Genomic DNA, 23389 nt, shown 5'->3' on the forward strand with positions numbered 1-23389 from the left:
ATCATCTCTGCGGACAGCGTATTTATTAGTACAGTGGAAAACACGCACAAAAAAACATGTTTCAGGTAAACATATAGTGAAAGATCATGCAGTCGGGCTCTTAGGCATTTTGTGTTGAATTCAAATCACTCCCCATTTTTCTCATTTAATATTATCCCTGCTGAGTCAACACAAATGTGCAGATGATTAAGTCTTCTGTCCTTCTTGCCGTTTGCAGGGAGAGTCAGAGTGCAGCAGACTGACAGGTCTGTGTGATATCAAGCTGCCTTCATGCCTTTTTTCTTTTTGTTGGTGGAACCGGCTCAAATGTGCGCGTGACAGCACGTGTCCGTGATGAATTACTTTAATTTATGAATTCCTATTCAGTAGCTCAGATACGTTTCAGCTGGATTTCTGCTTGAGTTCAAAATTCTAGTTGTGTGTGTGATTTTAAGGAATCATGCACACTTAGCATTCACTTTTTTAGGTATACCTCTTCAATTTCTTCTTAATGCAATTAGCCAGTCACATGGCAGTGCATTCGGCTAGTCGACCTGCTGAGGTTTGAAACAAGCAGAAGAAAGGTAATTTTAATGACTTTGAAAGTGGCATGGTTGTCGGTGGCAGACTAACTCATCTAAAACTGCTGATCTGCTGGGATTTTCCCACCCAAACATCTCTAGGGTTTACAGAGAAGGGTCCGGAAAGGAGAAAATATCCAGCGAGCTGCAGGTCCCTTGGTGAAAATGCTTTATTGATGCCAAAGGGCAGAGGAGAATGGCCAGAGTGCTTCGAGCTGATAAGAAGGAAACAGTAACTTAAATAACCACTCAGGGTTAGAATTTGGCGTAAACAGCATGAAAGCATGGATCCATCCCGCCTCATATCAGTGATTTTGGCTGCTGCTGAGGGTGTAATGGGGGATATTTTCTTGGCACACTTTTGGCTCACTTAGTACTTAGTAGCTCACTTAGTGTCTTTTAAATGCCACAGCCTACAGTATTGTTGTTGACCATATCCGTCCCTGTTATGACCTCGGTGTACCCATTCTCTAATACCTCCTTCTAACAAGATCTTGTCACAACGCTCAAATCATCTCAAGCTGTTTTTTTTATCAGCACAATAAGTTCACTGTACATAAATAGCCTTTACAGTCGCCAGATCTCAATGCAATAAAGCACCTTTAGGATTAGATTCAATGGGAGATAAGCATCATGGATGTGCAGGTGAGAAATCTGCAGCAACTGTGTCGATATGGACCAAAATCTCTAAGGAACGTTTCCTGCACTTTGTTGACTTTTTCTCTGCTGCATATAGATCTCACCTATGTAACGTAGTCTATCTCAAAACCAGACGGACAGGCAGTATTATCTTGAAAAAGGTGAAAAAAAGTAGCTTACAACTTACTTTTTTGAGAAAAATGTAAGAACATTGATTCTCCTGTTTTTCTTTCTGGCACCTTCATTGTTATCGACCTGTCTGCGTGTGCATAGAGCCAGAAGAGAGAAGACATCGTACCGCTGCTGACTGAGATAAAAACGCTGTGTATAATCATATTTCTAATCATGTCCCGGGTGTTAAAAAAACAAATTTGAAGTAAAAAGGTTTGCACCAGTTGATGGCACTGGTGCCTCACTGAGAACTGTCACAGCAATTTTTAAAAGAATTAATTGTTATGGTTCTTTCTTCTTTCTTTTTTTTATTGGTAGGAACAAATGCATCTCCTGTAAATATCATGACTGTCCGTCTGCGTCCACAGCTGAAATAATCCACACCTATGACAAAATATCTTCAAAAACATAGCAGGTGTTGTTTAATTGACTTCAGTATTTCCTGGTTAGGTGTTGTGGCTTCTTTGAAAGCCGTGTGGTGTTTGTTTAATCTGCCTAAATGTAGCTAGTCTGCATAATCAACTTAAATGAGTTTGCATTTCTCCCAGTTGCCTCACCTAGAAGCAGGACCAGAAAATTGTCACTCAGAGATGCATTAAAAGAGGAATTTGTGCCAGCTGCGTTCTCTCATTTGCTAAAAACATTTGTGCGACTGTAATTACCACCCTCGCCACACTTCATAGCATATTTTATTTCAGTTTAAGATGTGTTTTCCATATACAACATCAATCTGAAATTTTAAGCTGATTTTTGGGGTAACTGTTTTTTGTTTTGTTTGGGTGAGTAACTTCCAACCAGAAAGAGGAAATGTGCAAATTTTCAAGGACAAACAAAACCACTGCAAAACAGAAATGCGAAATTGTTAATCTCACAATTGTATGTTTTCTGTGCTTGATTTATCCATCAATTGTTTTGGATATTTTTAATTTGAAAGAATTTATTTTTCACACAGCAGCAGAAACATGCCGTTTTAGTACCTGAATGAGGTAAAAAGTAATCATCTACAGGGTGCAGCCTTCATTTGCAAAACCATGTTTTTGATCATGTCTTAGCCTGAATTCTGTCTGATGACTAAGAAACAAGAGAGCCTTTAAACAAGTGGTGATGAGACAAGTGTTCGGTGATATGACTAGAAAGAAAGCTTGCAACCCTGAGGTCACTCCTCAGATCCCTTGTACCAGGCTCTATGGAGGTTCATTAATGTCAAAACTACTTCGGCAGCACAAAACAAAGCCAGGCAGTAATCAATCTAGTGCTGAGGATGTGAGAGCTCACAGCGACAGATTTCTAAGCACAAAACATGGTCTCGACTTAGCCTGTGAGGGGGGAGCTGTCAGCGAGTTTTTGGCAATCTTCTGGTTGTTAGGGTCGTATATTTTCAAAGTAAAAAAAACAAAAAACAAAACAGATGTACTGATGTAAGGCTGGGTCTGTGACACTGTGCTTTTTGCTCAACTCTAGTGGAGCTCGTTCCACTCTCAGCTGCAGTTTGCTTGAAAGTAAAAAACTGCCAAAATTGAACAAAAAGCTTTGAAGAGGCCAAGCAAAGAGAAACACTATTGCTCGCTCAAATTTTGGACTCAGTTCTCCTTGTAGACTCAAAACTTTGATTTACTATTCTGTCCTTGTTTCCTCCTCAAAGCACAAAGCTCTGTACTCGCTTCCTATTAAATTCAGTCAAGTTCAAAAGTCTTGTGCTCGGAGCCTTGGACGGTCAGCACATACCTCTATATATAAAAAACCTCTGTTGCTTAGTAATACCAGCAGGAAACTGTCAGTGACAACCGGCCTAAAATTGTAACATTTTGTCTGCATAGTTGCAAAGTGATTTTAAAACAGATAACTAGACTAGATAGTGACATTCTTTCCAACCAGCCAATCAGTTGTCCAGTCATACCTTTTCTTATAAATTAGAGTCATTGATTTGAATTTCAGTTTTGATTTCGGCTTCTAATGATTATGAAAACAAGATAATCCGAATAAAAACTTTTAGTTATTTGGATGAATTTTGGCTTTGAACCTGTTGTTTTGTGTTATGAATCAACCGCCTTTACACTGCTCGTCCCTAAAAAGCTCAACCATGCTCACAGTTTAGCTTGACTCAAGCCAAGATGACAGAAGAAGGTTTGTGGTCGAAAATATTTATCCAGAAGAAGCAGGTTGCTGTAAGTGATCCTGTAGAGGGATCATTAGCGATTGCCTGCAGCTGCCTTTGTCTCCTTATCACCTGGGATCACTGAGGGTTTATCCTTGTTCTGCTTTCAGCATGAGAAGAGGAGGAGGAGGTGTTGGTTGGTCATCGGCTTCAGCTCTCCAGCATTTTTGCCCCCGGGCTTCACTGCAGGTTTCCTGAGGTGCTTGAGTCCGCTGAGGCATGAGCTTCTGTTACCACAGACTGCACTTGCAGATGTCTCATGGACCCGATCGTGTGGGCCGGCAGACATCTCTTTTTTCATTAATTTATTAGCTTTTCATTTGAATAATGGAAATCTCATGTAAAAAGACACTTTTTTAAAAATGCCACTAAATGCATAATGCGTGCTAAGTTAATGAATGTTTGATGTAATATCCAGATTATGATTTTTGCTATAATCATTGAGCCCTAAAATACAAATTAACAAATCTTTTATATTTTTAATGCATTTGTTGTCTAGTGCTAGGTCTAATTACCTTTATGTCTATCATGTCCTTGTTAGAAAGTCAACATTGCTGAAGGAAGTTTAGGCAGAAAGCCAGGTTAATTATCTGTACACCTTTCATTATGGAGCGGTTTTCAATCATAATGTCACATGAATGGCTTGAATAGACATGCAAACAATAGTCATTCAATGTCAGAATGTTTGCTGGGAGAGGTTCTCCGATTAGGGTTTGATGGTTGTTTTCTTGCTCCAGTCTCAACAAGAAAGGAGACTGTCATAGTCCTTCCGTCCTCGTGGTACTTCTGCCAGTTTTCCTCGCTCTCCACCATGGCTCTCTCTCTCCTCTGTCTGTCTGTTTGTGGGTGTCTGTGTGTGTGTGGGTGTGTGTGTGCACACGCCCTCGCAGAAGCAGGATCCTCTTGGTCCCCGCCCTCTGGCCTGGCACACCTGCGGTAATTAACTCACCTGCTCCTCATCTGGTGTTTGAGTCGCGGTAGATGCTTACCTTCATTCCGTACGTCTGCTCACCTGTTTCCATGTGTGCACCTCTCACCATCTCTCTTCTGTCCAGGAGTCTTCCCTGTTTTCCTCGAGGAGGATTTGTGTGTGTGAGTCGGAGAGAGAAGTCTGTTTCATTATCGAATCTAAAGACTGAGTGGAACCTATCGGACCATCGACTTGGAAACTGTACATAGAGACTGTGGATGTTTCCCTTTTTTGAAAGGCCCCGCAAATAGCATTTTCACATCACTGTTAATAAACTCTCCGAACTGCCTTCTGAGTCTGCATTTGAGTCCTGCCTGCTCTCGGACTATGACAGGAGACTGTGCTTTTGAGGCGATAGCGCTTAAACTTCAGATCTGCAGGCACCTTTAAAGAGCAGCTGAAAGCAATTTGTTTAGATTTAAGTTCGGGCTTGTTTCGCCTTGTGTTTTTATCTGCCTGTGTGCATTTAATGTCTGGCTGCCTCATATTTTGCTTTTTAACCTTTTCTTATTGTGAAGCGCTCTGTGACATATGCTCTTTAAAGGTGCTATAAAAATAACGCCGACTCACTTTCCCAAGAGTCGATCCCTGCAAGACTTCAAATCTAGACCACCAAATGCTTTCTTTCTCCTTTTTTGTTTGTTTGTTTTCACTCGCTCAATAATTCTGCCATTAATGAACTTCCAAAGATGGGAATTATGCATGAGGTCGGGGAGAATGGGAGGCTTTCCCCTCTACTCACACAGCTGCAGTCAATCATACAGTAGTACTAGTGCACATCCCCACTGATGCTGCAGTCACGCATCCCAGGCTGTAATTTATTTTATGCCGTTAATAACACATAAGACATGCTCGCTGCACACATATGCATATGTTAGTCATTAAAAAAACTCACTCATATACAATATATTGCAATACTTAATATATGGAAGCAGGACGTCATACACTTCATTACAACATTTTGACATGTAGTATAATCAGTGTGCCACAACACTGATGTTACACTGCAAACTGTCCCCCATCATGCACTTCACTGAAGTTAGAGAACATAGCTGAACACTGAGGATGAAGATGGACAGCTCTGTACCTTTTACCCTAATATACTTGGCAATATAGAGTCATTGTCAGTTGAGTAATTACAGTTATGCTTTATTTATGACCACAGCGCTCAAACAAAATGAGCAGGCAGCAAAATTCCTTTTATTCATTAATTTATTGAAGTGTCAGAGGAACTTCAGAAGTCTTCTGACAGCAGGCACAAATCAGTTTACAGCCCCTTTACCGTTTATTGCTGCGGCTAAACGTGTTCCCTTACACACAGTAATACATTATGACCTTCAGCCTCCAGCCGTTTAGATTTTTAGACTATTCATTTTCTGCTTCTCTGTGTTTATGCGATTTACCCGCATGCAGGAGGAGGTAGTAATTATCTCACATTCTTGAAATGATTCATAATGCTTTAACATCTAAATCAAAATGCCAGCAAGCAGGGTGCTCTTAGAATACATTTTATCATCAGCACAAACAAAACATCAGGTGTTTATTAGAGAGAACGATATGCATGCCCAAATCATTTGAGAAATAGCCTGGAGGATGCAACTGCCTGTCCTGTTCATTAATTTAGTAACTGCTGCAAAGATGCCATCGTATCACGTCTCTCCAAAATACTCCCCAATGTTTGCCTTACGCTTCCCAAGCCATTTTTGTTTGTTTCATGTCTTTAGTCAGAAAAAGTCACATCCCGCCTCTCTGTTTTCTCATGCTTTCGCCTTTGCTTTTCTCGGTAATATTCCTCTTTCAAATCCTCCCGGTTTCTGCGTGTCCAGCCTTTTGACGTGATGTGATACATGTCCACACAGTTTCCGGAATATGCATCCCTATATGTAGCTCTGTACACAGCTTCTCTAGCTATTGACTTGGCCTCATCTACTGTCAGCCCCCAGTGAACACCTTGGTCCAGAATTGAGTAGGCATAAGGGGATCCTGAGCCCACAGAGAAAAGCATTCCCCGTAGGCGCGTACCATCACTGCATACATAAAAAAGGCTTGGTCCAGATAAATTCATTTTCTTTCTGATGAAGCACTGCTCAGAGAAAGAAAAGCGTTCATCCTTTGCCAGAGAAACCTTTGCATTGGTGCTATCTACAAAGTTTTTCTGCTCAGTCATTTGATTCTTTGTTGTTTCTCCATGACTACCAGGACCGGTCTCTGTGCCTCCATGGTAATCACATCCATCGTCCACCTCTCCTCCATCCCACCCACACAACGTGGCAGCCACACACAGCTCAGTTCCTTTGAAAGGGTGAAGCATGTGCGAAAGCAATTTGGCAGCTCCGCTCGTGGACAACCGTCGACCGTGGCGAAGTTGGTAAAGCCGCAGCTCGCGAGCCAAAATACGTTTCCAAAGCGCGCAGTCGGCTGAAGTGCCCGAGGTCAGGCCCACCAAGTGACTGTGAATGGGCAGGATCTTCTGCGAGGCTGGGCACGCGACAAGGCCTGAGCAACTGGAACGAGTGTCTGCTGCAGCCAGCACGCCACCCTGGAACATGAAAGCCAAGGTGGTGGTGCCATGAGCCATGGGAAAGGGCAGAGGCACAGACTGTGAAGAGGCAAACGGAAGGCATGTTGGCAAGGTGGAGGATGTTAAGAAGGGGTCTTCAGATGAATCGGCGCTGCAGTTCTGGACTGTGCTGATTTGCCCAAACTGTATCGGACTTTCATCTAAGTACTCTGCCACTGGAATATAAAAATGAAACAAACTTTTGTTATTGCTAAAGGGCAAACCACTCACATAGTTGGAAGCAATCTTTTTTCCATGTGGCACTGCAGGATATTCTGTAGTTAGACTGTCCTCAAAGACAGACTGAAAATTGCATATGTCCTGTAAAGCCATTAAAAGCGATGACCTATGATTTTGTACACCAAAAAAAGAAAAAAGCTACAAAAGCATATATTTTTACAGCATTTTCTGCTGGCTTGAAAAAATCAACTCTTCAATAACGTCCAATAAAATTGCCTTCAAAACGTATTCTCTTGTACACATAGGTATGCCATCAAGAGCATATGTGTGTTAAAACAGCAGCCACCTTTTATATAGACCATGTTCGTCTACGTGTGGTTACCTAAAGCAACCCATCAGCAACATAAGCACTTGTCATGCCCTTGACTTTGAAACATAAACAGTCAGTGGCCCATGGGTAATTAATTTTGGCTGCCATATCAGGTTGTTTTTCAGATCATATTTCTTCAAAGTCTTGCGTGCGCGTTGGCCAAAGAGGACGCAGGGTGATGACAAAGTCTTGGCTCATGTACATCAGATTAAGTCAGCTCTGATGCTTCACTCTTATGGAAAGGTCCCAAATAGAATCACTAATAAAGTGAATCAAACAACACTTTTATTACACATCAAGAGTAAATATAGCCGAGCCCTTGAGCTAGCTCTTTAACAGCATGCTAATTGCTGAACTTGAAACACCAGAATTTCAGGTAATGCTGCATTGCAATGGGTGTACACTCGGCTGTTTGTAAATGTTTTCTACAAGTGTCAAACAGTGAAAGCCAATGTTACTTACAACTCTGAACGTCAAATTTGCTTGTGGTTTTTAATCAGTTTTAAACAACAACAAAAGATGAATGTGTTTCACGTCATCATTTTTGGACATATCTTCACTGCTTCTGCTCTAATGGTAAGCAATTTTATTACACTCTGTTTCCTTTCCAAGATTCACTTACTTATTCTGCTCACAGGAGACAGCTCTCGTTTTTCAATATACACTACCTAACAAGCAGTTAGTGACTAACTGGTGATAAATTCTTCAAATTTGGTTGAGAGAATGAAACTTCATGCAAGTCTGTTTTCCCTTTATGTTCATTTAATTGTATTTCTTTTCCTTCTCTGCACCCAGGCACAGTGTGCTTCACAAGTCATTTCAGCCCACAGCAGTGAGACCCCGCCTGACAATTTTATAGGTTTTGACTCCGTCCCTGACAAAGTGGTAGATGGCTCGGTGGTCCGCGTGCGGTATCAGTGCTCTGGGCAATGTCAGCTTGCAGTTGAGGTGGTGGTGTCCACATTGCAGAAGACAGATTTAGTGGTCTTCAGGAGAAAATGGAAAAGCTGCAGACTCCGTGACTACAGGATCCACCAGGTGCTGCTCAGACTGCCTCCGTCCATTTCATATCAACGCGACTTTTTCAACAGGAACGTTTTGGACACACAGAATGTGACAGTCCGTGCTTGGCTGGACAGTTTTAAAAATGGCAGTGAACTCAGCACATACCACAGCTCCATGTTGAGGATTTATAAAGCGCTGCAGATAATTCCACCCTCTGAGCGGCCAAGTAAACCTCCCACTGGTTGCCCGTCATGGTCGGCTCAACTAATGTGGCAGATGACCAGCGACAGAATCCATCAGTGTCCACATGAATCAGGTTTGACCCTTAATCACATTGTCATTTTCTCTGCATGTCTCATCTTTATCTCCAAAGCTATTAAAGAACACATGAAAGTGTTTGCAAACGAAGCCTTTCGCTGTTCTGTTTGATCCCAGACATAATCGATATGCTAAAGTTCCCTCTAGCAAGTACTGGTGAGCGCTTTGGAGTGATCCGCAGGTTCCAGCCTTTTATTGACAGAGCTCTAGAGAGAACCCGACGTCACGCTGTGACACAGCCCAGGTTGGACTTCTAATTTACCTCATTTTAGCTGGAACTTATTTAGTATGACGTTCAGCCACACAGCATGAAAAATCTCCAGCTGAGTTTCCAAATGTTGAATCAAAGGATTAAGTAAAACAGAGTTTTTGATATTATATGCTTCAAAGGTACTCTCCGGCCCATTTTCCTCAAATATAAAGTACATAATATCTCTGCTTTGTGTTTATATCAGCAGATTGACAGGTCACAAGTCAGTGATCATTTCCTTTTCAGTGCAGGCATCAGTTAGAACACACTACTTTTAGTTTTACTTCAGTGTCTTTTTAAATGACTTTACAAGCTTCACCAAGCCGCTTCACCAGAGCATATAAGCTTTTTACTTACGGTCAATGAAAGGCAGCGAGGTCAGGCATTTTTAACAGACAGCGCTGCATTTTAAATTCAACCTCATGCTTGAGTGGATGAAGAAATGATTTGTCAAATCATGTTTCATTGCTTGGCTTCCAGCGTCACCTTATCTGTGTGGATATACCTACTGAAATGGTGTCAGAAGAAGCACTGTGGGATCATCCATCATGTCAATAGAAAAAATTTATATGACACGGTTCTGATGCAGCTTACGGACACAGGTGGGTCATGCCAGCTCATATGTGCACCTAATATGGGAGGTGTCACAACGTGATTGTGAGTGAAGATTTGTGTTTTTTGCTCAGACTTTAGTTATTAAGAATGCTAGCACAAAAATTAATGTTAATAAAGAGCTTTGGATCTCCTGTGATAAAATTCACGACTGTCACTTGTGCCGTACAGGGAACATCATAATTCAGGCACGAAAGATAACTGGAGAAGATGAAGCATTTCAAGTTCAAGCAATGTTGCCCCTGTTGAAATGGATTAGATTAGACTGTTACATACAGGACTCGGAGGTAAAACGCCAAAGCATGACTCTATAGGTGGTGGGATGAGGAATAGAAATCAAAATAATGCTCTGGGCAACATCTTATAGTCATTCTTTTTCTGCTGGGTTTTCTTTGGACTTTCAGCTTTTGTTTCCTTTTGGAACAGCTGTAAGATCTTGAAAGATGGTTTGTTTCCAGCTGGGAAATTGCAGTGTGTACTGCAATTTGGAGTTGTTTACAGCTGAGCAGGTTTTTTCAGGACTCATGTATTGTTGTGTTTGACTTTCAGGTGCTGCTGGAAACCACGTGGGATGGTCAAACCCAGAAATATTTATACGAGTAAGACTGATTTTTGGTATAAAATAAGCAAAACACACTGTTGCCAAGTTTCTGGAAAAGAAATATTGTCTGCTCAATGATTGTGATTGTTGGTTTGAGTAGTATTAAATGTCAAAGATTTCAGGACAGCATTCATTACGATGACACAGATGGATACTTTGTGATTGGAGGAGGCAGGTACTCACAAGGCATCCGTGGGTATTTTGGGCCTATCAGATACTACCGTTTTGGAACCAAACAGGTAAAATGTAAAGAAGTAAAATATATTTGTTTGCTTTGCTTTCTAGCACAGCCTCACTCTAAAACAGTGTATTATGATCTCAAGGTCCTAAAGTATTAATGTTTCATGCCAGATTATGTCAGCAAACAGCCTGACCACATGTAAGGGTACACAGGTAATGAAATGAGGGAGTGATAAAATCATATGCATTAGTGGACCTGGAAGGTTTGTCCTTATTATCTGCCATATATATGCAGTTTTGGTAAGAATTTTACACACACACCCATCATGAAGGTCATGATAATTTTGAACTTTTAATTATTTTTTGAACTGTTCTTTTCCGGGGTGGATTGATTGTACTGCGATCATCTTTTAAAAAGTTTTAAAAATTGGGCACACAAGTTTAGAAAAACTCCAAAATGCATCCAATCCACACAGGATCAAAATTATACATACAAGCTGAAATATATGCATACACCCCGACTAATATTTGATTAATTATTTGCTAAATGTCCTGTAATCATTCATTTATCCGTCTCTGGATAAGTCAAAGAAAATGGATGGATGTATGGTTCTTCAGAAGTTTGCACCTCCACTAGACACTTTTGGTAGCCATCAAGAAGCTTCATTCTAATTCAAATGGGCAGAATTCTGGCTGGATATTTGCCTGCTCCTCTTGGCAGAGTTGGTAGAGTTCTTTCAAATTGGTTGGTTTCCTGGCACAGACCCGGCTTGTAAGTGTAGCCCACAAATTTTCTATCAGGTTGAGGTCGGGGCACTGGGAAGACCATTGCAGAAGCATATCCATTCCAAGTTCTGATGTGTGTTCGGGATCATTATTGGAATATCCAATTTTAAACAAGTTTCAACTGTCTTGCTGTTTGAGCTAAACTTGAAAAATTTGGAGGTAGTTCTCCTTCCTCGTTATTCCATCCGCTTTTTGCAGTGTACCAGTAACCAGCAGCATGATGCTAAATAAGTTCGGAGTTTTGGTAATCCAACAAGTGCTGCCAAATAAATCATTTTATGCATGTAAAGATAAACTACTAGTATTAGTCAATCATTCTAAACAAGAATAAGAGATAGAACCTCCTGAACAGCTTTTTAAAAGATTTAAATGACTGTATATGTATATGTGTGATTTTTTTTTACAACCATTACAGATGTATATTGTTCAATCATTCCAGCCTTGAAAAACTACAGAGAGTATTCATCACTAAAAGCCCCACATTACCATGACATTCATGCCCATGATGAGTGTAAATGTCTGACCACCATACTATTAGCAATTACGAAACTTTAAAACAATGATGGTTTTTGTATGTGAAAATAATCCCTACAAGCCAAAGGTCAAGGCTTCAGGGAGGCCAATCCCTCTGAACATTCATTTTCAGACAGTTTTTTCCTGCTTGTGAATCTTTATGATGTCAGTGTCATCTGATATCTGTAATAGGGTCATCTCAAGCACAGTCCTCACTGTGAGCACAGAAACCCCACACACTTGCTGGTCAAGCCTCCAATCATATGAATCATAGACTAAAATGTGTATAAAGGGAGAGGAACTATAATGGCTTGTATTAGATGGTGGCTAAACTACGAGGCTGCACCAAGGGCCAGTAAAATATTGCTATGATTCCGGGTTGTGAATTAAGGAAAGATGAGAATAAAGAAACAAAACTGGAAAACAGCACAGTAGTTACATTTTAAAGACAATTGTATCCTAAATATCTTAAACCCAAAGCAAAATAGAACTAAACACGAGGGACATTGTTTGCTTAATCTTTTGCCCACTGGTACAACATCACTTTATCGCCATTTCAATCATAAATCATTACAGATCAGATATTCTTAGATTACAGAGATAAAGATGCTGCAATAGCTTGAAGAGATGACACATTATTGCAACGACTGAGAAAAAAACTTTAGCTTTTCATTGCGACTTTTTCCATTCTTGTACGAGTGGTGACGCATACATTTTTTCAAGGTGATGACATTTATCAGCGAGTCTGGCACACCTCGTATGACAGTATAAATACTCATGAGGCTGCGGTGATGTCATGATGACCATTAACTAGGCTTAATACTTCCTATTTCCTCTGTTTTATGCCTGTTAATGCTAATTTCAAATACAGATTTATTCATATCACAGGTCAAAAACCAACTTCACTCCATGCCAACATTAAATGAATTGCAGAGGATTCACCAAGAGTGTCAGGAAATAAGAGCATTTACAAAAGCTTTTATGCAAGAAGTGAATGAGAATTACCTCCTGTCGCCAGTAAGTAGAGGTAAAAAATTATTTTTTATATTTCCTAGAAAAGCCATGCTGCACCATTCTGGGTGGAGCGACCTTTAAGAGACCTAATATCAAGTGTGTCAATACACTAAAAGTGCTCCCATTGAGTATGGAAAGAACACTGTGAACAGGTTCCTTTTTTTGTTTCATTTCAGATGTCTGTACTCCCGACTTCTTAAGGCTGTGGGGTCAGTTTGCATCAAAAGAGAAAACATGCACACAAACATGGACGTTTGAAACACAGATAAAGTACAACACTCTCTTTCAGTTCTTGCTAACAAAGGAGGTGGAAATCAGAACAGGTAGATATTTTTGATCTGGTTATTACCTCAATCACCATAAAATATCTGATTTATGGAAGATACATTATTTAATAAACACCTATCTGTTTCTGAAGGGTCTTTAAACTTGAAGGATCTCGGGAGCGCTTTGTTTGAGGAGACAGTTGGAACAATTTTCCCTGTGGATAAAGCACAAATGAAAATCGCATCCCAATCAATGGCTGCGTTACAAGAATCCTCCTGCTTAGGAAATCACAGAGCATCTCTCTTATTGGCCACCATCCATCTCTCCGGCCTGGGACATTCAGTCAATCATGAGCAGGTACAGTCAGTGCCTTCGTTGTATCTTAATTACTATTCTATCGCACGTAAAGCCATTTGCATGTAACAGATAATACTAACCCCCTTGCATTTTTCAGGGTCACGTCTATAGTTTGATTGGTGCCTTAGGTGATGACCGTTTTGCCCTGATGCATGCAGGGTACAAACACTTGATGGGAATTGATGGGTTTCCTAAAGACTTGGAAATGGCTTATAGCTACTATTCCAACATTGGAACGCAGACCTGTATTGACAGTTCCAGGATATATGAAAATAAGGTATGTTTAGATCATTAAGATCACTTCTGAATTTGTTTTTTTTTTTTTAAATTTGAATAACTAATAATAGCCTTATAATAGTGGAGTTTGTGTAAGTTGAGAGTAGCGTTAGTTCATGCAGGGCATGAAGTCAAGCTGAGCCAACAGTTCAGACAGATAAGCTGATAGCAGCTGATTTTAATGCCAGCACACGTCAGAGAATGACTCAGCTGATAATCATCTGAACATTAGATAGCCAGATCTCTTACAGGCTGTACTATAAATATTTTATTCCAGTAAATGATTAATCAAGCCTGGGATAATTAAAGTATATTTCAGTTTTATGCTGCTCTAGCTTGTCTGTTGCTGATCATGACTCTGTAAGCCACTTTGCAACCCTCCGCCTCATCCCTGCTCCTCCTTAACATAGTGTTACTCAATTGGTATCAAGTGTTTGTCTCTTTGTTGTCTGCTGCTTATCTGCTTACCTTTGCCTCTTCATTATATAACAGTAATACTGAAACAAAAATATAATTCAATTTTTCAATTTAGTTGTATTTATATAGTGGCAAATGACAACAGCAGCCTTAAGGCGCTTTCTGTTGTTAGGTAAAGAAACACCAACAGTCATATAACCCTCTATGAGCAAGCGCTTTGGTAACAGTGGGAGGGAAAAACTCCCTTTTAACATTAAGAAACTAGGAGCGGCCATCTGCCACGACCAGTTGGGTTGAGGGGAGGGAGGTTGGGGTGAGGGTCTCATATATGGGGTGAGGGAATTTGTTACATGGGCTCATATAAGATACGCTATAACATACAGTTTGTTCGAGTATATTCAAAAAGCTAGATCTGCGTATTTATTTCCTTTTAAGTTTTTTTTTAAAGAATAAGATGAAAAGATTGATACCTCTCTCGTATCCGTGTATTGAATATGCAACTACAGCGAGCTTAGCTTAAAAACACACAAAGCGCAGTATGAAAAGAGCCATTCAGACACAAATGTATTCATACAAACATGCACGCATGCTGTGGAAATGACATTCTGCCTTCAGAATATGATAATAATGTGTCTGTTAGTCCAGCCATTTGTGAATGATTTAGCTGTGTTGATGAATGGAGGGACTGCACTTGAAAGATGAGGAGCGCACTATGAGAAAAGGGTACATCCGACTGATTTCCTGTTGATTCTTTGAGTATTTAAATAAGCTGCGTCTAATGAACAGAGGTACATGAAAACAGCAGAGAGACCTTACTGTCTATTCCAGCTTCAATAAGGCAGCGCACCTAGAAAACAACTGTATCAAGCCTAGTAGTGATCATTTTTCCGTGGCATATTGACCGAGCTTTTTAGGAGCCGACAACAACCCCCTGAATCCAATCTTGATAAAAGCAACGAAAACCTATTTTCTATTTTCTCTTTCTTTTCGTGTTGTTTTGTCTCTTCTCGGTGGTGTGGGCTCAGCTTAAAGACAAAACAATGATGTCATGCACTTCTGTGCACCAATCAGGATTCAGCACTATTTAAATCACAGTGTTGTGACTGTGCTGGGTTGTTCGCTTATGTTGCCTGTCAGTCAGACTTGAGCAGACTTTGATTTGTTAACTTGAAAACTAAAAAAGGGAAAAGCTAGTTGCTAGTTTCTTTTGTTTTAACCTTTGGCTGTATCTTCAGATTATTTAAAGTAGCTATAAAAACAAAGTGTTGCGCAATCTGTGTTCTCTGTCTCGGCTCTCACTTTGTTCAAGCTGCAGCATTCTAATGAAAAAGCCCTAAAAGGCCATTAAACTCGAACTCGAACGTCTTTAATTTTAATTCAAATTACATTTTTATCTTCCAGTGATTATGAAAATAAGATAATCAAGACGACAAGATTACACTTTTTTTCAATTATACTGTTTCTTTCAGTGCCACGACTTTTGTTTACTTTTGTAGCTCCCTAAATCCCCAATTCACTCTTTCTTTCTTTATATATTAATAACTTTACAATTAAAGTTCAGTCAATAGACTGGTATAAAAGCCATTTTTAATCTATTATTTTTCCAAATAATCATGATTTGCCCCTTTTTTAGGTACACCTGCTAAACTGCTCAGTAACATAAATCAGTCAGTCAAACTGCAATCAGTCAATCACAATGAACAACTGAATGCATTTAAGACTTTAAACATGGTTGAGACAGCCTACTGAATGGGAACAATCTACTGAAAAATAGGGAAAATATGAGGTTTGAAACAAGTTCCCGATGAATTTCAATTTCTGTTGCCACATTTAGATGTTAAGGTCAGAATTTGGTGTAAACATGAAAGCATGCACCTTATCCATCCTGCCTTGTATTGGTTAAGTATCATTCAACCAGAGCAACTTACCTGAGTATTGTTGCTGTCCATTTCCATCCATTTATTACCACAGTGTACCCGTCTTCTGATGGCTGGTGAATTAACTGCTGTAACTTTAGTAGTCAAATATAGCGACGGCACTATTATAACACATCTGTTTGTCTTTTCTAAAGCAACACTCAACTGAACATATCTATTTAAACAATGAAGAAGATTTAAACAGACTGACACATGAGACAAACGACGATTTCCAGTATCTGAAATTCCAAGCAGAGAGAGGAGACATCGAATCTCAGGTATGCGAGATACACGAAATCTTTTGACTTCTGACAAGATGAACTGTTGAAATACGTGCGTGTGACCTGTTCAAATTCAGTCGTACTTTAATTTCTCCTTCGTGGTCAATAGCACAGTCAGTGTTCAGAATAGGCTAATAAAAACTCCATTAACTTTAGAAACGCATGGGAACAATGCTGTACTGGGGACAAAATGGAGTCTCAAAGGACATAGTGAGTGCGGCAAAATGGATTGAGAGAAGTGCTATGCAAATGAAGGATCCCTCTGCGATGTACGACTACTCCATCCTCCTGATGAAGGTAGTGTAAGATTGTAAAAATGGCTATTTTACAATTGAATTGAACACTGCGCATGTGTGTGCGACGTCTGTGTTTTGGCAGTTATCGATTCACTGATTGATGTTGATTTGTTCAGGGCCAGGGAGTGAAAAGAAACTACACCCGAGCTTTTCGGCTGCTGAGAAAAGCAGCAGCAATGGTGAGGGTGTACAAGTCAGTTGGTGTGTTTACAGTGTGTGAATTCGCTATGAATACCGGCGTCTGTTTCCTTGCTTTAGGGCTCAATTAACGCCTTGAATGGTTTAGGCTGGTACCATGGGACTGTACTGAAGGACCACAAAAATGCAGTGAAATACTTTGAACAAGCTGCTTTAAACGGGAGCGATGATGGGATGTTCAACCTGGGGATTTATCATCTCAGTGGGATGAACCCAGACAGACCCTGGAGAAATGAGGTTTGATTTCCACAACTTCAGAAATGGATTTTTATCCAGGTATGATCAGCGAGCCGATCTGTGTTTAGTTTTTTTGTATATGATCTGCAGAGTGCTGCTTTCGAGCAGTTTCTCAACGCGTCTCGGTTTGGTCATGTCGCTGCATCAGTGGAAGCTGCTTGGTACCTTTCGACGGGAAGCCTGGAAGGGGTGTCTCAGGATATGAAGAGGGCTGTGATGTAAGGGGCTTTCATTAGCTTGTTGAAGAAAGCTTTGTTATGGGCTGTTGCACTGTAGCCTGCAGCTTAGTGGCATCTAATTTCAATGACAGTGGCTAATTCAAGGTCAGAACCCAGTATTTGCATATCTAAAAATAAGAGCCACTGTCACCGCATTATTGTCTGGCGCAGAGAGATTCTGCTTACCAATGTTCCTCTGGTATCTTATGAATTTAAAGAGGCTCCTCCTACAGCTGTTGCTGCTTGTGTTTAGAATGACCTCAACAATTCTGAACTATTTTTAGATCGCATTAAAATATTCTCTGTTTAGGTGGAGTTAATTATATCCCATAATACATCAGATGTCCTTTAACCTCTATGCAGTCTGCTGAAAAAGGTCTGTGAGCGAAATGGACACCTTGGATTTATGATCAGAGAGGCTCTTCAGGCCTACCTCCAGGGCTCTTGGTAGGGAAACATTAATTTCAATTACTTTTCAAATGCCCTCATTTAATCATTGTCGCTGGTCTTTATTATTGTCTTTGCTTCGTCATATTTGTTTCATTGTGTTTCCAACAGGCAGGAAGCCTTTGTGAAGTACCTTTTGGCAGCTCAAACTGGTCTGGGTTTGGCCCAGAGCAATGTTGCACACCTGTGCGAGGTGAGTGCATGCTCTTTCACTGGTTTAACCCATTATGACTATCCTAAAACAAAACACCGCCTGGGCTTTTCGTCATTATCCTACAATCACGTGTGGAATTCTGATTGAAGCTGATGAACAAATTGCACATAATTCCTCTATTAAAATCATCATTGTCACTGTGCACTCGTTCTCCGAAATGCAGGAGCTGAATCTCGGTTATGAATGTCAGTGGAGATATCATAACTACTCTATATTAAACTATGATCCCCATCCATCCGGTGAGTTTTTCTCATTTCATTTTGCTTTAAATCCATTCTCCCTGTCAATCTGGTCACTGAACAGAAAGTATTTATCTTCTTTTATAGCTCTGCTGAAAATGGGAGACTACTACTACTACCATTCCCCCGGCACACAAGAGGACTCATTATCCTTGGCTGAGCAGGCCATATCAATGTATAGCAGAGCAGCACTAGCAGGCAGCCCTCAGGTGACAGATTTACTTCAGCTATAATCTCATCACCCTGTGATAAACTTAATTAAACTTCCACAGGCTCAGGCCCTCTGCAATAAAAGCAACAAACAGCATTGTATTGTGTTATTATTTAGATACTTTCTCGGTGAATAAGCCATCACTGCTGTTATGATTTTGTTTTTCATATTGGCTCACAGGGAATGTACAACTTGGTTGTTTTGGCACAAGAAGGCCACAGTCTTCCCCGGAGCATCCTCAGATTCGTTAATGTTTCGCATCATGATGATCTGGATATGGTGATGGAGAAGATCCTAAAAAGGTGCTTTTTAAAATTAAATCAGCTTTCACAACCACAGTGAATAATGATGGTCATTAACGGGATTTCTAGTACGTTAGGAAAACTTTGAAATACTGCCATTTGAACAATACTACAAAGGTTTAATATTCCTAATGTAAATTCTCAGGAAGCTTTGTAGTGGAACATTTTTTAAATTACTTTCTTGCCATGTGTGAGATAAAGTGATAGTTACCACTCCTGTCTGTCTGCACTGCTAAATCCACCTTTGTTGTGGAGTTGTGCCGGCTTTGCTCATCTGTCTTTAGTTTGAGCTGAAGTTTTTGACAAAGGCAGTTAGCTAACAACAGTGGTTCCCACTTATCAGCCACAGCATCAGAACCATCCATCCATCCATTTTCTTCTACTCATCCTGTTCAGGGTTGCAGGGGGGGCTGGAGACTGTCTCAGCTGTCAAAGGGCGACTTGCAGGGTACACCGTGGACAGGTCATCAGTCTGTCACAAGGCTAATACAGAGAGACACCCCTTCACACTCACATTCACGCTGACGGCCAATTAGAATCACCGATTAACCTAACATGCATGCCTTTGGACTGAAGTACCTGGAGAGAACCCACGCAAACACAGGAAGAAGATGCAAATGTCAAACTGCTAAATACTGCCTGCATCTCTCCATGATGCATAAGGTGTCATTTGGCTTTGGTGCCTTCACACATTAACAGAAAGATAATCCTATTTTAGCTGTCTACAAAGTCCATTAAAAAAGGTTCGAGAGATGGCAGCGTCATTAGTTGCAAGCTTATCAGCCTGGGGGCTTATGCCCATTTGCACTTACACACTTGCTGTTTCATTCAGTTTCCATTGCTTTTTACTTTCACATGCTTTTCAGGTTTAGGAAAAGACTGTAGTTAGTGTTAATATATACTTTAAACCGGTGACCCTTTTGGTTGATGACATGTTTTTGACATGTCTAGCAATTGACACTCTGCAGCCAAAGGACATTGTTTGTGTAACTGAGACATGCCAGCTATTTTGCTATTATTATGTGTTCCAGGATTGATAACTGCCTGGTGCATCCCTCTGGTACTACTAAAACAGCTCTGATCTTTCATAGGAACACGAGACCCCTGGGTTATCCTGCGGTGTCTTGCATCTGGGGGCTCAGGGGATGGAGCTTGTTCCAGCACATCCAACAGATCCTCACTTGAATCGGAAACTGAGGAGTCTGGATCAAAGCAGTGAGGCAGGGCACACTGACAGGGAGGTCAGGGTCATCAGTACATAAAAAGAGGGATACACACTCCAGCTCCGAGACATTTTCCGGCGGAATTTATTATCTCAGTTCAACTCTTATTTAATACATGAGGTTTATTATGTAACCTCTTTTTCCATTCAAGACAAAATACACAGTGTATGCTTTAGGATATAGACACATTGTGATGGACAAGTTGCTATGAGCATGCAGTGTCCTTGGTGTCTCACTCAGATCCACCCCTTGTTTGTCACGTCTGCTTACAAAATAACAACATAGTGACAGCTAAAATGCTCATGGTGAGACTTCAAAAGAGAAGACCACAGCCCAGTAGGTGATGTTACAGTGATGTTGCAGTCTATCTTTTAATGAGAACGCTACGTCTGCAAAATGTTTAAACGAGTGGAATATTTCAAACTAACTACCATCTGCATTAATGCCAGGACACAAATTTTCCAATAACATGATTTTATATGATAACAGTTTTGTTCATCTGTCAGTGGTTTGAATCTGCTCGTTCAATGTGTGCTTCTATTGCTATTTCTAAATAGGTATGAGGGCATGTTATATTATATTTTTTATCTCATGTAACACAGTTTTCATGTTTATCTCCTAAGATGTGTAGACATGGAGGGTGAAGAGGCAGTGACGCCCTGTTCTTTAGCTCTGCTTGGACTCCAGATGGGAAAAGCCTTGAGGAGAATGACTCAGAACGGTGCACAGCTCCTCTTGGTAAGCATAAGGCGATATACTCATGCTGTGTGTAGTAAGGGAAAACATACCACACGCTGCACTCACAAACTACAGAATATTAACATCCTTCAGCTTTTGAAAAATGCAAAAATGCATATTTAACTTTCATCATGAGAATGGCGTTTTGTTTTGTGAACGGAAATGTGAACTGCTTTGTATTTCTTTATAGGCATATGCATCTCTTCTTTCTGTCCTTATCTTTGCTGTTGCGGTGTCTTTGCAGAGCAGTCTTGGTAAGTATTTGTGTGCTTCACTACTGCGCTTAATTGCCAATGGTTGCCACAAGATGGTGCAGTTTCATTATACATTGCTTTACACTACCCATTTTTATGATTTGCAAATTTGCAAATAATCTATATACTGTCAGTGTCGTGTTTGCTGCTGGAAGTGTCTTTACAACCGTTCATCCTCCCTCCTTCTTAAATTAACACAGGGAACAGAAATCCTACAAATGCACTAAGGGCAAGGACATCACCTGGAAGCAACAATGGCGTCGTCTCGAACAGGGAGCAAGATGGCATCATGGGAAGAACCTACAGAGGGGCATGGAATCTAAGGCTTACCATGAATGGGGAGCAGTGGTTGCGACAGATCAGCGATTTGGCCGTGACTGCGTCGGGCGTGTGCCTGTGTGCTTTCTGGACCACACTCCTCTATCATCTTTTATGACATAAGATACCAAGAAGAGTGATCCCATAGCCACAGCAAAAGCCTCAGACGCTACATATTGTAAGAGCACACATTTAGCAGATGAGTTACAGAACTATTCGTGTGACACATTTGTGTTTTGGAGGCTTGTGACAGGAAGGGGAGAAGGAAAAGAAGGTCAGGTTGTGACCAAGCTGCTTTAGTTGAGTTAATAATTTTTCTCCTGTAATCATTTTTTATTGTTTTATTTGTGGAAAATAAAATGCTTACCATACAATCTGAATCTAGAGATGTTTTTATTATTTATAATAAAAGCATAAATGTGACAGTTGTGTATATATGAAAAAAAAAAGCAACAATCAATCAATCACTGATGGATGAGACGTTACACCAGAAGCTGTGTTTTAATAAGTCAACTATTAAGGCTTGTCCCTGGTCCTATCAGCGGCAGGCATGTTGATGATAAATGTCTCTCAGGAGACAAGACATGCAGCAACAGCCTGCAGGGCACTTAACTATTGTTCCCAGTATACAACCGGAGCAGTGGAATTTCAGTTGATATTGATTGGGTCTCTTTGTTAAGCAGCTGCTTTTGGTCGATATCTCAGGTTTTCGCCATCACTAAGGAGAGTTTGGCTGGAAAGGGAGTTACTATAGCAATTGGTTACACTTCAAACCCAACTTTAGAGCATGTGTTGGAGTGTTTTTAAAAAAACAAAAAAGTAATGCGCCTCTGTGGTGTTGTTGTTTCTGCATTCATAAAGATAACAGGCAATTTCCTTTGAGGGATTTTGTTTCTATGGCTGCCAATGAACATGAGGAAGAGGCAGTGTCACTCAGTTCATAACAGTTATTTACAGCTCTGAGTGACTTGTGATGATGTGCAGTTTATAGCTGGTATTCACTGAGCTGTCATTAGTTAAATAAGGAGTTTCACAGTGTAAACAGCTCCATGTGGCACTCCGTCAGTCTAGAGTGACGTCTGTGTATAATTTGGGGATGGACTAATGATCTCCCTCTTCCTTCAGCTATCTCTGTCCACGATGTTGTCTATCTCTGGTTTTAAACACTGCCTACACGTACTGCAGTAATCTCTAGGCTAGTGTTTTCTGCAGTTTATGTGGTAGAAATTTTTTGTGAAGGTCATCATAGGACGTAAGTCAAAACAAAACAACTTTTTTCAACACGCTGTTACCCAAAATAAGGTATTAATTCATTTCTACAAGTTGTCAGTTACCAGAATATAAAAATAAGAATAAGGCCACAGTTAAACTTATTGTTTCTGTCAACGCTCAGTCCATTTATTTTGTGACCATTTATCCCACTAGTGCTGCAACATCAGGAGCGGATACCTCCAACCAAAGCTGAAGATTCCTTCCTTGTGTATGAACCCCTGGATCCAGATTACTGTTAAGGATATTTTCCTGAGAACATCAAAATGAGGCCTCTCACTTTATCTTATCTCAACTGAATATGCAAAGATATGATATAAAATGCAGTATTTATGTTGCTCTATAAAACAGCAGTAACAAAGCTGAACCAAGGTCAAGCACCTCTGGTAGGATTTTCATGTAAATCGGTTCATAACTTTGTGAGAAATCTGACAAAGTTTCAACAAACTCGACAAACTGAACAAATCACAGAGCCTCACTGGTTGTGACAAATAGTGAAAGCAAGTGCTTGTCCACAGTGCCGTGCAACAGTATAGTTTTGCTTTTTATGTCTTTTGGTTTCTGTTATAGTTTGAACTTATTTGAATATACAATAATACAAAAAACATCCAGTCCGCGAGTGTGCTCGTTACAGAAGTACCAGGTTTGCAGTGGGAACTTATGAGCGCTTGCTAAATTACTGTTTATGTTCTGTCATCCTGAGTTATTTGCTCAGGTCGTGTTTCGTTTACCTTCATGTTAAAATAGCAAAGCTGTGACACCATGAGTAAAACGGGTCTCTGGATTCGTGACTATCCACTTTTTTAACACAGAAGTGTGTCGAGTTA

The 23389-nt window shown here is 40.4% G+C and overlaps 2 protein-coding genes across 6 annotated transcripts; one reads left to right on the plus strand and one right to left on the minus strand.

Moving 5' to 3' along the window:
* Positions 1-4515: 4515 nt before the first annotated feature.
* On the minus strand, positions 4516-7401 carry psmb11b (proteasome 20S subunit beta 11b). Its single transcript, XM_019351917.2, has one exon. The coding sequence runs from the start codon at positions 7386-7388 to the stop codon at positions 6216-6218; it is 1173 nt and encodes a 390-aa protein (XP_019207462.1). The 5' UTR covers positions 7389-7401; the 3' UTR covers positions 4516-6215.
* Positions 7402-8088: 687 nt separating this feature from the next.
* Positions 8089-21661, plus strand: LOC102083085 (protein sel-1 homolog 3). Of its 5 annotated transcripts, XM_005478833.3 has the most exons (24): positions 8089-8181; positions 8401-8926; positions 9046-9172; positions 9659-9780; positions 9962-10077; positions 10340-10389; positions 10507-10630; positions 12759-12897; positions 13061-13207; positions 13303-13508; positions 13606-13785; positions 16273-16395; positions 16555-16695; positions 16811-16873; positions 16953-17129; positions 17220-17347; positions 17711-17794; positions 17906-17987; positions 18172-18247; positions 18335-18456; positions 18639-18760; positions 20607-20721; positions 20912-20975; positions 21176-21661. In XM_005478833.3, exons 1-24 carry the CDS (start codon positions 8125-8127, stop codon positions 21409-21411), a joined length of 3327 nt encoding a protein of 1108 aa, XP_005478890.1. In that variant the 5' UTR covers positions 8089-8124; the 3' UTR covers positions 21412-21661. The 5 variants fall into 5 exon arrangements, 4 of the variants coding, with proteins under 4 accessions (XP_005478890.1, XP_013123311.2, XP_005478892.2 ...); XR_270341.4 differs by lacking the exons at positions 20912-20975; positions 21176-21661 and adding an exon at positions 19852-20001 and having other exon boundaries at positions 20607-20678; XM_013267857.3 differs by lacking the exon at positions 12759-12897 and having other exon boundaries at positions 10539-10630.
* The last annotated feature ends 1728 nt before the right edge of the window (positions 21662-23389 follow it).

This window comes from Oreochromis niloticus, linkage group LG23, assembly GCF_001858045.2.
Source record: "Oreochromis niloticus isolate F11D_XX linkage group LG23, O_niloticus_UMD_NMBU, whole genome shotgun sequence".
Classification (NCBI taxonomy): Eukaryota; Metazoa; Chordata; class Actinopteri; order Cichliformes; family Cichlidae; genus Oreochromis; species Oreochromis niloticus.